The 16356-nt window shown below is 37.4% G+C and overlaps 1 protein-coding gene across 1 annotated transcript; it reads left to right on the plus strand.

Annotated features, from left to right (window-relative positions):
- Positions 1 to 718: 718 nt before the first annotated feature.
- Positions 719 to 7975, plus strand: LOC149588842 (uncharacterized). The gene is made up of 3 exons (XM_089862117.1): positions 719 to 830; positions 2643 to 2884; positions 6474 to 7975. The coding sequence occupies exons 2-3, from the start codon at positions 2656 to 2658 to the stop codon at positions 7973 to 7975; spliced, it is 1731 nt and encodes a 576-aa protein (XP_089718243.1). The 5' UTR covers positions 719 to 830; positions 2643 to 2655.
- Positions 7976 to 16356: the final 8381 nt, after the last annotated feature.

The raw sequence follows: 16356 nt of genomic DNA on the forward strand, positions 1-16356 counted from the left end.
CGCGCATGCGCTTGTCGTGCGTCGTGGATAAAATAGCAGACGACGCCATCGACCTACGGAGAAATAGCTGGGATTGTAGATAACAGAGTAAATTTCAATCTAAACTATGACAAGGACTAGGTTTCAACTCCCAATCCACGTGGAACCTCTGTATCTTGACGTCACTTGGTGCCTGGAACCTCTGTATCTTGACGTCACTTGGTGCCTATGACGTATGGCAAACCCGCCGATGCCCACTTTACAGTCCCTGCAATGAAAGCATCGGCGGGTGGGTAAAAATGATTTGAACTACGTCACAGACATCACGTGATGCCAAGATACAAAGACTCCTCATAGAGTGGAACTGGACATGCAAGATTGCAGCGCCAATTCCCTGGAGTGGTATTTTTCGAAATGAAATGAACTAAGCTTCTTTGAACCACGCCTCTCCTCGGTCACGTGACTCTGACGTATTTCAAATAATTTTTACCCACCCGCCGATGCCAGCTTTACAGTCCCTTTAATTAAGATACCTTCAATTAGTTTAAGCAAGTCGCTACACTCTATGGGTATTATTTGGCTGTGGAAAATGGTTTATGATGTAATTTTTTGTTATCGATGAAATAGTGTGAAATAATTTTTGCCCGTAATAGTACCGACAGATGGCGTTAAAGGTAAAACGTGGGGGCCGAGTTCAGTTCATCAAAAAGAACGGGTTTATGGAAGGCAGAAACTTCTGATTGACGATACGAAGCGGTGGTCGAAGAGCGCTCCCAATCTTGAGAAATCTCAACGTAATACTTATCCTTTGGTCGGAGGAGTCTCCAATACTTGCGTTCTTGAAGAAATAGGTAGGTTCACCACCAACTTCAAATCACCGTCCAATTGTGTTTTCTACTGTCAACAAGTAAATGTGGTTTAATATTACTAATTTACGATGAAAAAGTTCAGGTAACGTAACATTATCGTTAAAAGAATGGCTGCTTTTTCTAAATATAAAAGGAATTTAATATTAATAGTAAATAAATGGTATCTTACTACAAAATAATTAGCATTTAATTAGTCTTAACAGAAGTGAGATGAGACTAGAAGTGAAGGGCTCTAGCATTGATAGTAGATCCTGGCACTAGTGAACAAATTTGAGGATTTTATGCCGCTTCCCACGCGCTAAAACAAGAGAGAAAAAAATTGGTCGAGTTCCAAAAACATTTCCTACCCCCTTCCCCTCAACCTAAAGCCGCGCAACACGGACGCGGGTGCTTGAATCTAGTTTGGTCGTCTACCACCGCGAGCGTCTCACGTTTTGGAGGGAGATTCTGAAACCGCCATTAGAGGGCCAACCGTTGGTGTGTTATCAAGAATATTCACTTTCGCCGAGTGAAGAATTTGGTTAGCTCAGTACTTCTGGTCTCATCTCACTTCTGGTCTTAAAAGTAATCGAGGACTGTTGTGCCATCCGCCATTGGTTTAGTGGCGTCTGCTAAATCGAACCTCTTACCCCTTGTGAGAATTCAGCCAGTTTCGTAGGGGTAAGAGGTTTGGTTAATTATTTACACGAGTCACGTTATCTGAAAAAGTCTCAAAGTCTCATAGAACCCAGCGGTCCTATAACTCCTATAAAATCCTATATTTTTCAACCTGTCTTATATTATCCTCTAATTTCATGACAGGTCCTATGATAGCCCATATTTTTGACCTAGTCGAAGTTTTCGTATAGTTTATCATCAAATTTATCAAAAAAAAAAACTCTTTGTCGAGATCACATTTGACTAGACACCGAAATTACTTTGCTGGCCCAGGATTTTTTAAATTATATTTTAATTAGGTTCTTCTTTTCAAAGTAAAATCTATTTTGTTATTTTTTGTGATTTTTCTTCGTAGTTTAAGCCAAAATAGTTATAATATGAGCATTTTTAATCCTTTATTTTCCTATAAAAACACATTTGCTCCCATAATATCCTACAATTCTAGAAACAATTCCCATTTCTCTATAAGAAGTTTAAATTTTTGGCTGGACTCTCTGTAGTGTTATGTATTAGCATTTTTAGTCCTATATTTTCCTATAAAAGCACATTTTTTCTCCTATATTTTCCTATAAAAGCACATTTTTTCTCCTATATTTTCCTATAAAAACACATTTTTTCTCCTGTCTTTTCCTATAAAAACACATTTTTTCTTATATTTTCCTATAAAAACACATTTTTTCTTATATTTTCCTATAAAAACACATTTTTTCTCCTATCTTTTCCTATAAAAACACATTTTTTCTCTTATATTTTCCTATAAAAACACATTTTTTCTCCTATATTTTCCTATAAAAACACATTTTTTCTTATATTTTCCTATAAAAACACATTTTTTCTCCTATCTTTTCCTATAAAAACACATTTTTTCTCCTATATTTTCCTAAAAAAACACATTTTTTCTTATATTTTCCTATAAAAACACATTTTTTCTCCTATCTTTTCCTATAAAAACACATTTTTTCTCTTATCTTTTCCTATAAAAACACATTTTTTCTCCTATCTTTTCCTATAAAAACACATCTTTTTCCTATAAAATCCTGTAATTCCAGAAACAAATTCCTATTATTCCTGGGCTCCCTGGAAATTACGTCAGTGCCTTTGTTGCGTAACGCACTTACATTATTTTCCTTGATTTAGGAATGGAAGACTCATGGAACGATGTGCTGGATCTAGTCCTAAAAGAATACTTACAACGTTAACGCGAAAGCACGTCGACGCCGTGCTCTACAACTTAACCGCTATGCTGGCCTGTTTCGGAGCTGGCTTTGACGTGCGGCTGGTCAGGCATACCAATATTCATCCCAGGCTTTCACCATCACCCAATCACTGGATAGAAGAGGAAGAGGAAGAGAAACGACTCTGGGGAAGTAGAGAACTCGGTAAGTTTATCTTCCCTCCGTTTGCACTTTATTCACTACTGAAGTTTTATGTTATAGTTTTGAAGTGTCTTGAGTCAATATGCTCTTCTTAAATTTACCATAAGTTCATAAGATATGTTCATACATAAGTTTGTCACTGGTTACAAACTGGAGCTTGTCATGAAGTGAATGATGTAGGTCATAGATTCAGGGTAAAGCGAAGGAGGCCTGGTGAGGCGCTGACAAAGGCTTAGTACTGCAGACTAAATAGGAACTCGATGGACTGCAAAATTAACCACAGAGTGTAGTTCTACAGTTCTCGCGTCGTTCTCATGAAATGACTGACGTAGGTGAAACTTCATAGATTCAGGGTAAAGCGACGCCTGGTGAATGGCGCGCTGTCAAAGGCTTAGTAGAGACTAAATAGAACTAGATGAACTGCAACATTAACACAGTGTAGTTCTGCAATCCTCGCGTCGTTCTCGTGAAGTGACGTAGGTGAAACTTTATAGATTCGAGGTATAGCGACGCCTGGTGAGTGGGGCGCTGTCAAAGGCTTAGTACTTACTAAATAGGACTAGATGGACTGCAAAATTAACCGAGTGTAGGTCTTCAATTCTCGAACTAGTTCGAGCTGTAAGTCTCTAGCATTACGAAGTATCAGCGGTGTCATACATGGATTACGCTAGAGATTGTTCACTAACCGTGTTTCCCATGTATTTCTATCGCCAACTACATGTTCCGAATTATTCCTTCATTCCCCCAATTTATTGGACCAAAACAACGGATGTCGATATAGCGCCATCTCTAGGCAAAATAAATCGTTTTTGCGGATTTTAAAGATGGCGGCGCCCAATCTTAGGCGGGATTTCAATTTTTGACGTCAAAGAACACGTGACATTTGGTCCAATTTTCTTTTAACTTCCTGTTTGGGATAGTAGCTGCTGCTAGGGGGCGTTTGGAACATGCGTGTTTTATCTTTTAGGGGGAACGAACAATCCCTAGCGTTAGTTAATCCATGTGTCATACTTATGGAATATATCTTATGTTAAACGCAAATAGTGAATCAGAAATAGAAAAATTTTCCAAGTTAACAAAGTTTAATTTGATCTTAAGATAAAAACAAAGTATGTTTATCATTAAACAGCTGGAATTGACGTCGTCTTGATATATTTCAACTTATCCTAAAATAGGTCTTTTTTTAGTTAAATTAGTTAACTTCTAACGTCTTTAGATAGTTATTCAAAGACACTTAAACGCCTCGTCTAACGGCTTATGCTACCCCCTCCCTTTTTTTTTCAAAATTTCTGCCTTACTAATTTTGCAGTATTTAACAGTCAGTTGTGATTTAAATAACTTTTTTAAATAATATTTGAAGTTGGAGAAAGATGGTGGTTCTAACCAAAAGTATATAGATATAATAACATTAAAGTACACTGTAATATGAGAAGCCCTCCTTTATCCCAGAATAGTGTCGACTACCTTACCGGCACACGTAACAAGACGTGAATAGGCTCATAAAGTAGCGGATACTAGCTCTAGTACCAAAAATAAAAGTTTGGATCCCTAGCATCATGTACTACTTACTGTAAACCAATGACGTCAAGAAGCTCTTCCCTTGTTGGTTAGTTCCTGTAGGCGGTTGAGCGGAGAGTGGTAGTTTGCTACTCTGTTTACATGTCGTCTACAGACAAAGGCAGGGAATTGTTATTGAAGTGTACTTTCTGATTTTAAATCCGTACACTTTTGGTCTAGCCACTTATGTTTCAGTTCATTGTTAACATTCGAAGTCCTATTGGAAACTTATTTCTTGATGGATAAGATTTGGAGAGTAAAGAATTTCCATCTGTTTATTTAGAGATATTGTTTTGAGTACCATATTTAGTCAGAAGAAAATACGTCACCCCATTATCCAAAGGAAGTAAGTCCTAGCAGAAGGGGATAATACAAGAAGGATGACACTCTGGGTGCGTTCAGTAACGCTCAACGGAGACCAAACGCGTTGAGCTCCGTTGATCAACGTCATGTCATGTGACGTATTAGGCTGCTGAACGGTTTTTTGCAAACTTTGCGTTGTATCGTCTGCTTACAGTTCATGGAAATGGATATGCGAGGACCTGCTAGCCGAAATAAGAGCAAACTCTGACCCGTAACTTAGCCAAGGCTTAAGCTTTAAAACCCAATAACTTTTTAAGCTTCATAGATATAATCGAAAAAATTTCATAAAATAATTAACAGACACTATTCATTCGCATTCAGTCGCTGCTACACCGATTTTATAAATAGTTCCGAAATTATCCATCTAATTAACTTCTAGAAATCGTTCAGGGAGATAAGTTTCCTCCATTGCTGCTACGTCACAAATGCGTTGCTCAACGAAGTAATCGGCTCTTACAGCCGATGACTTCGATGCCTCTTCGCTTACAATCGTGACGTCAAACCGGAAGCTCCGAAAATCGTTCAGTGGCGAATGCGCATTCAACAGAGCCTCCGTTGAGCGTTACTGAACGCAGCCCCAGTATCCTCTTAGTACTTTAGTTATGAAACGTCATTCTTCCCAGGCGAGGAATTCCTTTTAATTTGCTCTCCCGCTCAACATCAAACTTCAGATGGGCATCGCACTGTGCTAGGGGGAATTCTATAGTTGTTTGGCACTAAATCAACCCACAAACCTTGATTTTTGTCTTGACGTGGGACAAAAACACACAAGCGCATGCGCCTTGGCAACAGTTAAGAGCTAATAGAGTATTAGTGAGGGAACTATTTATCGCGTATGTGATTCGGATTAGTAACCTTGTGCACTCCAAATTTAAATTATGTTGGGAAGAATGAAGTTACACCGGAGCCTCCGAGATATCTAGGCCCATGCATGTAGCGAAGCGAGAATATTTTTTCGGCTAATTTAGTTCGCCGTGTTTTCCCGCTTGGTGGCGCTTTCAGCACCGTAAAATAAACAAGTTCAGCCTCATGACCCCGTCGACTGCTACAATATTAGGGCAAGGTATAGACGTAGAGCGGTGAAGCCGAGGTTGCGGATAGTTGAAAAATGTTTTTGAAAATTTCCGAAGACCTTTATTAAACAATCATGCCAAAGAAGTAAAGGATAAAAATGTTAAGGTTAAAAAAATGAAAGGTTTTGAAGGGGTAAAAAATCCTCTAATGGTATATTAGCAACTTCAAGAAGTTTTGTTTTACTAAAAAAACGATGTTAAAATCTCATAATTACTCTTTTTGTCCATACAATCTAACCAATATATTCAATAAAAAGTGAATAGCCCCCAAAAAATTAGGTTAATTTAAAGGTGAAACCTTTCTCTTTCATAAAATTTTTATAATTGGCCCCTAAAATGTCATCGATAATTTATGGAAGACCCCGGTCGCAACGGTCATTAAAGCGCCACCTCGTACACACAAAGGGTAAAAATATTTCCTCTATGAAACTGGATATTTCCCCACGTAAAAATCGACATGCATGGGCCTAGATATCTCGGAGGCTCCGAGTTACACTTACCCCGCTATGTGGTGGTACACTTCTCTCTCAGAGAAGTATTATATACTTCTTTTCATAGTTGCCTCTGTGCATTGAGATTTCGATTGGTTTTCATTTCAGGGTCACCTTATTTGATGGTCGATTATGAATTTTCTACGGTGTCTGGTTATCCTCATAATACTTATCACGGGCAAACTAGGCATTACAGGCCCGGTTTAACCTTCGAAATGGGTTCTCCAATGAGGTTCGCCGAGTCACCGCAACATAATCCTAGCATAGGTTCCGGTGGCTCTTCTCAAATCCAGAGTCCGAGAAGAAAATCTTCTACGGCGAGTAGCGAGAGCGAGCACGGTTACGTAAGCTCAAATTCTGGCGTGGCTCATCCCGTCGTTAGCATGCTGCCAATCGGGGAAAGGGCACCACCGGGATACGTAGAATATTTCCGACAAGATAGTTACCAAAATCAAGTGGCCTCTACCACCACCGTCTATCAGGATTTTTCACGGTCTTCGCCTTCTCACCAACAAGACCCGAGTAGCGGCGCCGCTCTGCAATACTACTATCAAGAGTATCGAGGAGCCGGTGCCACAGTCACTAACGGTGGTCTTTCATCCTCCGAACAGCCTTATTACATCGAACGATTTTATCCCGATAATATTAGGCCTGACGTATTTCACGTAGAAAGGATATATCCCGAATTTGTAGGTAGGATACCGGTTCAAGAAAATTACCACGCGTACGATAACCCCTCCTCGGCGCAAAGCGCTAACGGCGCCCCACCAGTACCGGCACCGAGAACTCCTCAAAGAATAGTGTTTGGACATCGACGAACCTCTTCGAATGTCTCCTCTACCTCAAACGCCTCGTCTTCGAACGTCAATCCATCCTTTCACGTAGAAGATTCGGATAACGTCGAGATGGACCATTTGAACTCTCCCGGCGCTGTAGTTTTGTCCTCTCCAACGCCTCAACCGCCCCCGGTCCCTCCTTTAACCCAACAGCAGCAGCAGCAGCAACTAGGAGTCGTTTACGCGCCAATAGTTAATTCACCGTTACATCACTCGGGCTCCCATCCCGGTACGCCTCGTCGACAGAACAGTCTGGACGCCTCCACCGATAGACCCTTGACCGTAGACTATCGATACCGCCACTCCTCGGCCCCGCCCAATCAACATCACGCGCATTCTCCGGTGGTGTCTAAATTCAAAAGTTCCGAGGGGCCTCGAACGTCGCCGAAAAGATGGCTGACGCGTAATAGCGGTCACGTTGTCATCAACGGAACTACTTCGAATGGTAACAACACTCAAGCGTCACCCGAGACCCCGAGTGGAGATGAGAATTCGCGAGTCAGGTTTGTAATGAACCATCACGATAAAAACCCCGTGGCTTCTCCCACGCGTCAGTTAACGGCCTATCATCATCCCTCGCCTGGTGGACAAAGATCGAGGCCTAGGCCTCACCCGATTGACGCTAAAACCTTATTGGATTTACCCGTCGAAGGACAATCCCAGGATGGCACCGTACCACTCACGGCTGTCATGCAACTAGGAGCGCATCGGCCAAACCAACAATCGCAAAGAGCGCCGACTATTCGCGAACTTGAAAATGAGTTTCTTTCGTAGCTATTAATTAATCGCGTTAATTAATTAATTAATTTAGCCTAGTTTCATTTAAATTTAATTAATTTCCCAAGTAGTTTTAATAATTTAAGCGTAACAAAAAGAAAATATAGGGAACTAATTAAAAACTTAGCTTAGCGAAAACAAATGATAGTTAAGTTTCTAAGTAACAAACAAATATTATTTGAACCAATGAACGGAATGAAAACCTGAAACGTAAAAGTGTTAAAAGAGATGTACCGTAGGTATTTCAAATAATATCACTCGAGTCTCTTTCTCATTCCGAAGGGTACGTAGCCGTAAATAATTCGCCTAATGTATAATAAACTAAACTAAAAAACAAAAAATCCTAACATTTTGTATAAATATATACGAGAAAATGATAAAATTTTGGCTGATACTTAAATTATATGGTAATAGATCGACAATCTTTGGAAACAAGGTATTTGCTTTTGATGATGAAATTACAATTAGGTTTTGTTTTTAATAATTTTTAATATCAAAAAAAAAGGAAAATGATGGTGAAATTGCTGTAAACATTCCATTAATTTTAATTATTATTATTATTATTATTATTATTTTTATTATTATTATTATTTTTATTATTATTATTATTTTTGGGTAAGTTAACTAAACCAGTTAAAAACAACTCAATTTCTATCAAATTTTAAAACAAAACTTTTAATTTATGTGTTAAAAATGTAAATTAATTGTAACGGTTATTTTATTCTAGATGTCTCGTAACGAAAAATAAACCCTCGATCGTCTATTTAGTATTTTAGTATTTATAATAACAATTAAACCTTCCTTAATTAGCCCTTTTCTGTTGTTAGGTATAATTAATATATATGGGTTTTTGGATACCAGTGAAGCTTACTTATTAGTTAATAGTTTACCAACTATGAAATCCAGTTATTTTAAAACGTTATTAACATGCAGGCACCCAAATTTTAAATAAATTGTTTCGCCTATTTTAACCCTTTTATATACTTTAAAGGTCATGTAATTGCTGCAAGCAACCAATCTTAAAAATTGCCCGTTGTAACAGAATGCCCCCTCCCAGAAACCGCTGCACCGTATTTCAAAGCTTGCATTAAACACTTTAAAATTTAGTTATTGGTGCGCTTTGATCATTTTTCTATGCAAATTCTACAGTTAAAAGAAAAGTTAAGCTAACGTAACATAATATCCTTAAAAAGAACGGCCTTTTTCTAAATATTAAAAATAAAATAAATTATCTCTTATTACAATATAATTAGCATTTAATTAGTCTTAAAAATAATCAAGGACTACTGCGCCATCCGCCATTGGTTTAGTGGCGTCTGCTAAATCGAACCTCTCAATCCCTACGTGAACGTGATTGGTTGAGTTCTCACAGCCAGAGAGGTAAGGGTAATGTAGGGAATAGCCAACTCGATAACGCGCTTAACCGATTCGATTAAGCAGACGCCACTAAAGCAATGGCGGATGGCACAATAGTCCTTGATTATTTTTAAGACTAATTAAATGCTAATTATTTTATAATAAGAGATCGTATATATTTTTTTAAATGTTTTTCCTTTTATATCTGGAAAAAAGGCCGTTCTTTTATGGAATAATGTTACGTTAATTTTAAAATTGACTAAGTGTAACTTCATTCATGTTTTTCCACTTTAGTCAGCTTTATACTACCAATTTTCTTTCTTGACAATTTCCGTTGGCAATGCCATAATAATCTTAATTAAAAGTGCTTATCGTATTAGAAAAACATTATTTAACCTCAAAATAATTCAACTTTTTAGACTTGGCCATTAAATTTAGCGTACAATTTCAAATCTATTCAAACACGTGAAATATTTTGTATCCAAAAACCCTTTATAAATGGATAACAAGTTAATTGATTTAATCAAAATTAACTCTAAATAAATGAATGTTATTTTATTTAACATTGAAATGAAATAAATTTACAAATTAAAATTAACTCGTTATCCATTGAAGTACCCTACCATACTTAATTAAAACACTTCGTTATTTCCAATCAATCAATCAAGGGTTTTATTTTAGGTTATTTTTAATTAAATAATAATAATATTTTGGTGCTTACAAGTATTTTTTAAATTTCTTTTGTAAATATAATTTTTAACCCCTATTATTTTTTTATTTAGAGTGGTGATGGTTAATTGTGATACGAAATTTGTTATTTTATTATAATCTTGCCTTTACATAGATGCGATATCTCCGCACATAAACAAACAAACAAACAAACAAATAAACATAAACATGAAAATAAAATACAAAAAAAAGGTGCCTGAAAGTCAGGGACTTTTTTTACAGCAAATGTTTAAAGTGTAAACAATTACGGCATAAAATATAAACATACGTAAAAAATTAAAAAATAAACTTCAAGGAACTAGTCGTTTAAATAATATGTCAAATGGGTCACATAGATTTGGTGTTTATTTAATATTTGTTTTTCCATTTTTTTTTATTACAGAATTGTGCATGCGGTATGTGTTTAATTGCTCATTAATTTTAAATTTAAATTAAGATTTGTTTCGGTACCATGCAAAGGTTTTTTAACGAGGCAGCTGATGTGTAATTTTTTTTTTAAGAAAATAATTGTATTTCAATAACCACAAAATATAAAAAAGAAGCTAATTAACACATTCCTTAGGTGTAATTAATTAAAAAAAAAATACAAAATGAATCTCTGATGTTGAAGAAAATGTATACTAAGCAATAGATAACAAAAACCATAAAGGTGTTATTAAGGTGGAAAATACGAGATGAAAATTCAATTACTTTTATTAATATTACTTGGATTAATATTTACTTTAATTTTTAGTGCTGAGATGCGAGTTGGTAATTTACCGGCCGTAAATTACCGGTAATTTACCAAATACTGCGTAAATTACCGATTTATATCTTACCGTAATTTTAGAATGGTAATTTACCGGTTATTACAAAATTACGGCGATAATAAGCCTGTTAAAACATAAAATATTATAAATTACGGTAATTTTTGTAATTTCAAAATTTTAATCGGTAATTTACCCGGTAAATTACCATTTTTAAAAATTACGGTAATTTCACATCTCTACGTAACTTAGGCTTGATCTGTGTAATTCTATCAGATCCTAATTACTAGTAATTTTAATTTAACGATTTTTAAGTTTCCATCCTTTCTCATTATTAGTCTTCGGTGATTTTAGAAGTATTATATTTTCTAGCCCAGTAAAATCATCTTTATAAAACTATTAAGCGTTAGATAAGTTAAGTTATTAACAAAATGTACTAAATATCCCTAGATTACCAAATTTCCTTCTAACTTTCACTATAGATTACCAAAATATGGTAATTAAAATTAAAATCGATTATCGTAATATGGTAATTAAAATTAAAATCGATTATCGTAATATGATAAATTACTATAAATTATTGCACTGTGTTAAGTTACAACTTTAAACAATGTAATTCATCCTAAAGGGCTGTAATTGAAGTTACCTTAAATTACCTCGAAATTAAAGTAATATTAGTTTGTAAAATTAGGAAAAAAATTGAATTTTCAGCTCTTAATTTTCATTAAATAACCCTTTTTGAAGTCTACGCAAAAAACTAAATGGTTGTGGGTTTAAAAAGAATAATTTTTATGATACATTCCAAACAAAAAAATATATATTAATTAGTTTTACATAAAAAAAATAAATTCCATTTAAATAATTTTTAAATTTTCTTTCCAAAGGTTAAAAACGAAGCCTAAATTTTTAGTGACTCGCCAAATTAAAGGGTTAAAACATGTAAATAACGTTTAAATGCCTTAAGACAATCCTATTGCGAGATAGCGTTATCGAGTTCATTGTTAAAGCGTAACATTGAACTTCGAATACGCGTGTCTCGGAGTGATGGGATTGTTCGAATTACATTGTATTATTAAATCATAAAAAACAAAAAAACAAATTCCCATGGGGTAGATACAAACATTTTTTTCTGTTGTTAGGTTTTTTATTATTATTATTTTATTAACTTATTCTTGCGTTGTTTTATTTTTAATACGAAGCTACTTAGCTGGAAACGAAGAAGAATTTACGTTGTTTTTTTACCGGTTTCCCAATTTGTTACCCTTGCCAGATTGTTGTTGAAAATAGAAAACCAGTTTTTGTTTTTTTATAGATATTTTTGAACAGTATCCGATGATGTGAATACTTCAAAACGCACGTCCAACAAGTATTTTTTATTTTAAATTTTTTATCAAATCTTAAGGGTAATAGTCCTGGTCCATATTGAAGTAACGCCGCCGATACGGCGGTCGCTCATTTTCGGCGGCGAAACCTAGCGCCATTTTCGGAGGTGCAATGCTGCCAGACACATTTCCCTAGTATTTTTTGGACTGATTGTCGTCGGCTGCTATTCATTCCGTATTTGGACACAGAACATCCCTAAAGGTTAATTTTTGTTCACGGAAACTTTAATTGGCCTTATTTCAATACTATTTAAATAAATTGGAAACCTCAACTTCTAAACGTGGAACAAAATATAGTAAAAAATTAAAGAATAAGGCTAGGACGCTGCCATTTTATAATTGTTTTTTTTTTGTGCCCTGCAGTTCTCTCAATTATGAAGCAGACGATAATCAGTTACCAAAACCACGGCCCACCCGCTCACGGACGTGATCGAGTTAGCTATGCGAAAAAAATCCCTCCCTCCGTAAATGGCGGCCGATCACGTGATTTTATTTTTCCCGCGGAAAACGCCGCGAGATTCTTGAGAACTATGCGGCGCTCAAATGGACCAATACTATTCCTCGATAATTTGTTCCGACAGCGTTAGTTTTTTTAAAGTATTTTTAGCCCTTTAACGGCACTGCGAAGTGGACATCGGCTTTTGGGTAAAATTATTTGAAATACGTCACAGGCACCACGTGACACCAATATACAAAGACTCTTCATGGAGTGGGATTAAACAGCTGGTCCTTTTCGCCAGATTGCAGCGCCAATTCCCTGGAGTGGTAATTGTTTCGGAATCAACCTAGATGGCGCTAGGGTTTAAGTAATGTACCTCTCTCTCCATGTATAAGATATACATGTATTTTGTAACTAGTCTAAACTCATTTTGTGAACCATTAAAACGTACTGTTATTTTCTCCAATAAACTTAAATTCATTATAACAAATAAGATAATGAAACATGGTGCCAGAAGTGGTTATTGGCTTTATGTGGCGTTCCTCGTACTCGTTACTTAAAAACTGACTCATTTTACCAGTTCTTGAGGTAAATTTGCTAACTTATCCTAACTGTAGCCGTGTCCAAGGCTTAGCTTCGGTGTGTTCGTCGTACGTTCCCACCGTTTAGTTTTGGTTTGCTTTTGTTTTGCGGGTCGCTTGCTAGTTCATCATGGCTTCGGCCAACATTCCGCCGCCTACTCCGGTCTCTTTAGAAGGGGATGTATATACGAATTGGAAACTTTTTCGAGCGCAATGGACAAATTATTCTACAGCTACAGGTATGGCCACTAAAACTGAAGAAGTACAGAAAGCTACTTTTCTTACGGTCATGGGAACTGCATGCTTCCAAGTTTATCAAGATCTTGAACTAACGGCTGCGCAAACTGCTACACTCGCGTTACTAACAGCAGCTTTAGAAGATCATTTTGCACCTATGAAGAATACTATTTATGAACGGTATGTTTTCCATACGGCGTCTCAGCAGCCTACGGAAACTATTGACCAATATATAAACCGTTTGAAGAAACTTGCCAAAACATGCGATTATGGGCAAAACGTGGACGAATTTGTTCGTGATAGACTAGTATTGGGTATGTCAGATTCAAGATTTAGACCTCAACTCTTGAATAAACCCAATCTGACGTTAAATAAAGCACTGGAGATGTGTAGAACAAATGAACTTACATGTAGACAAGTGCAACATCTAGGCGATACTGACTCTTCAAATAACTCCATGACAGTCCACTCTGTCAATATGGCTGATAAGAAGTTCTCTACAAAACAGTCAGTAAGTCGCGCTAAGAAGATGTTACAAAAATCCTGTCATTTTTGTGGAACTATGCATGTACAAGATCGTCAAGCCTGTCCTGCGTATGGAAAAACGTGCCGCAAGTGTGACCAACTAAATCACTTTGCAAAATGCTGTACTGATCAGAATCGGAAACGACAGGGGAAGTTCACCAAGACAAAACCGGGGAAACAGGTTCACTCAGTCGACACTAGACAGGTGCCAGCCTCTCCCGAGACAGCTGATTCTGACGAATCTACATACGCTTTAAACTTGGTGACAGTCAAGAAAACCAAGCATGGGAAAAAGTATTTCACCCAGTTGCTTGTGGAAGATAAGGCAAAGAATCAGTCACAGATGGTTAAGTTCCAGATTGATAGTGGATCAACTTGCAATGTAATTGGCAAGAAGCTTTTCGATTCCCTCCCAGGAAGTCAGAAGCAGATAGAACTGGATGAGTCTCGTTTAAATTGCTACAACGACTCAGTTTTAAAGGTCATGGGAGTTGCGAGTATACAAGTCCTATATAATTCCCAGGAGTTTACCTTGGAATTTCAAGTGGTCACTAGCGATAAAGTACCACTGCTCTCTGGGGAAACTTGCGAAGAGTTAGGACTGTTAAAGTTTAATACACCATTTACAAGTACGAACTCGGAAGAAACGCTGGCTACAGTCAACACCACAGACTCAGTCACAATACCAAGTCCGTTGACCAAGGAGAAAATTCTAGAAGAGTATGCAGATGTTTTCACAGGATTAGGGTGTTTACCTGGATATTGTCACCTAGTAGTAGACAAAACTATCCCTCCTGTACAACATAGACCAAGGAAGGTTCCGGTGGCACTCCGTCAACCCCTAAAAGATAAACTAGCGGAACTAGAAGCTTTAGACGTTGTGGAAAAAGTTACGGAACCGTCAGAGTGGATCTCAAGTATGGTCGTAGTCCGCAACCAAAAGAAGAGTATGCGCATATGTTTAGATCCTAAAGATCTAAATGTCGCTCTGCAAAGGCCAAAATATCCTTTACCAACTATAGAGGAGATACTACCTAGGATTGCCAAGGCTAAAGTTTTTTCCGTCTTGGATGCCAAGGATGGATTTTGGCAAGTCCGACTAGATGACGAAAGTAGTAAGCTTACCACTTTCTGGACTCCTTTCGGCCGCTATCGTTGGAAACGTATGCCCTTTGGCTTATCTGTCTCACCAGAAGAATATCAAAGGCGCCAACATGAAGTGTTGATAGGACTACAAGGTATCGAGAATATAACTGATGACATTGTCTGTGTTGGATGTGGCGACACACTCGAGGAAGCTATAAAGGATCATGATTCTAATCTCATCGCGCTCTTACATCGCGCCAGACAATGTAACTTCAAATTAAACAAGTCCAAGTTGAAACTTCGCATGAACCAAGTCCCATATATTGGACACCTATTGACGTCTACAGGCGTAAGGCCAGATCCTGAAAAAGTACGAGCCATCAAAGACATGCCCGTACCACATAATGTACAGTCCTTGCAAAGCTTCATCGGATTCGTAACATATCTTGCGAAATTTCTTCCCAAACTATCGGATTATACAGAACCACTTCGAGAGTTGATCCGAAAGGACGCTGATTGGGTGTGGGATGACAGACATACCGATGCATTTGAAGCGATTAAAAGTCTTGCGAGCTCTGTTCCAGTCCTTCGCTACTACGATCTAGAAGAAGACGTCACTCTCCAATGTGATGCAAGCGAGTTTGGATTAGGAGCAACCTTATTGCAGAAGGGACAACCAGTTGCGTTTGCTTCTCGATCGCTAACGCAGACAGAAAGAAAATACGCTCAAATAGAAAAAGAGTGTTTGGCAATAGTGTTTGCATGCACCAGATTTGATCAATATCTATGCGGACGCGAGAAGATCAACGTCGAAACAGACCATAAACCGTTGGAAAATATATGGAAAAAACCTCTTCTTAATGCTCCAAAACGATTGCAGTGCATGTTACTGAAGTTGCAAAACTATGCTCTTCACGTTCAGTATAAGAAAGGACAGGACATGTACATAGCAGACTGCTTATCACGCGTACCACTACCTCTGCATGGGAATGAAAAAGATACTCAGGACCCCATTGTTTTTCGATTAGACCGCGATACCAACTCTAGCAACTATTTTGCGGGTATACAACACTCAGACTACCTACGAGTCTCTCTCGGTCGCCTTGAGAAGTTGCGCAAAATGACGCAAGAAGATAAAACACTCCAAACGCTTAAAACCGTTATTCTACAAGGTTGGCCGAATTCCAAAGCCAGAACACCACCTGATGTTAGAGAATATTGGAATTACAGAGAAGAACTCACCGTCGACTCAGGTCTCATCTATAAAGGCATTCGCGTGATTGTTCCTCACAGCATG

This window comes from Phalangium opilio, unplaced genomic scaffold (genome assembly GCF_054372755.1).
Source record: "Phalangium opilio isolate 3A_F unplaced genomic scaffold, DU_Popi_V2 ptg000537l_1, whole genome shotgun sequence".
NCBI lineage: Eukaryota > Metazoa > Arthropoda > Arachnida > Opiliones > Phalangiidae > Phalangium > Phalangium opilio.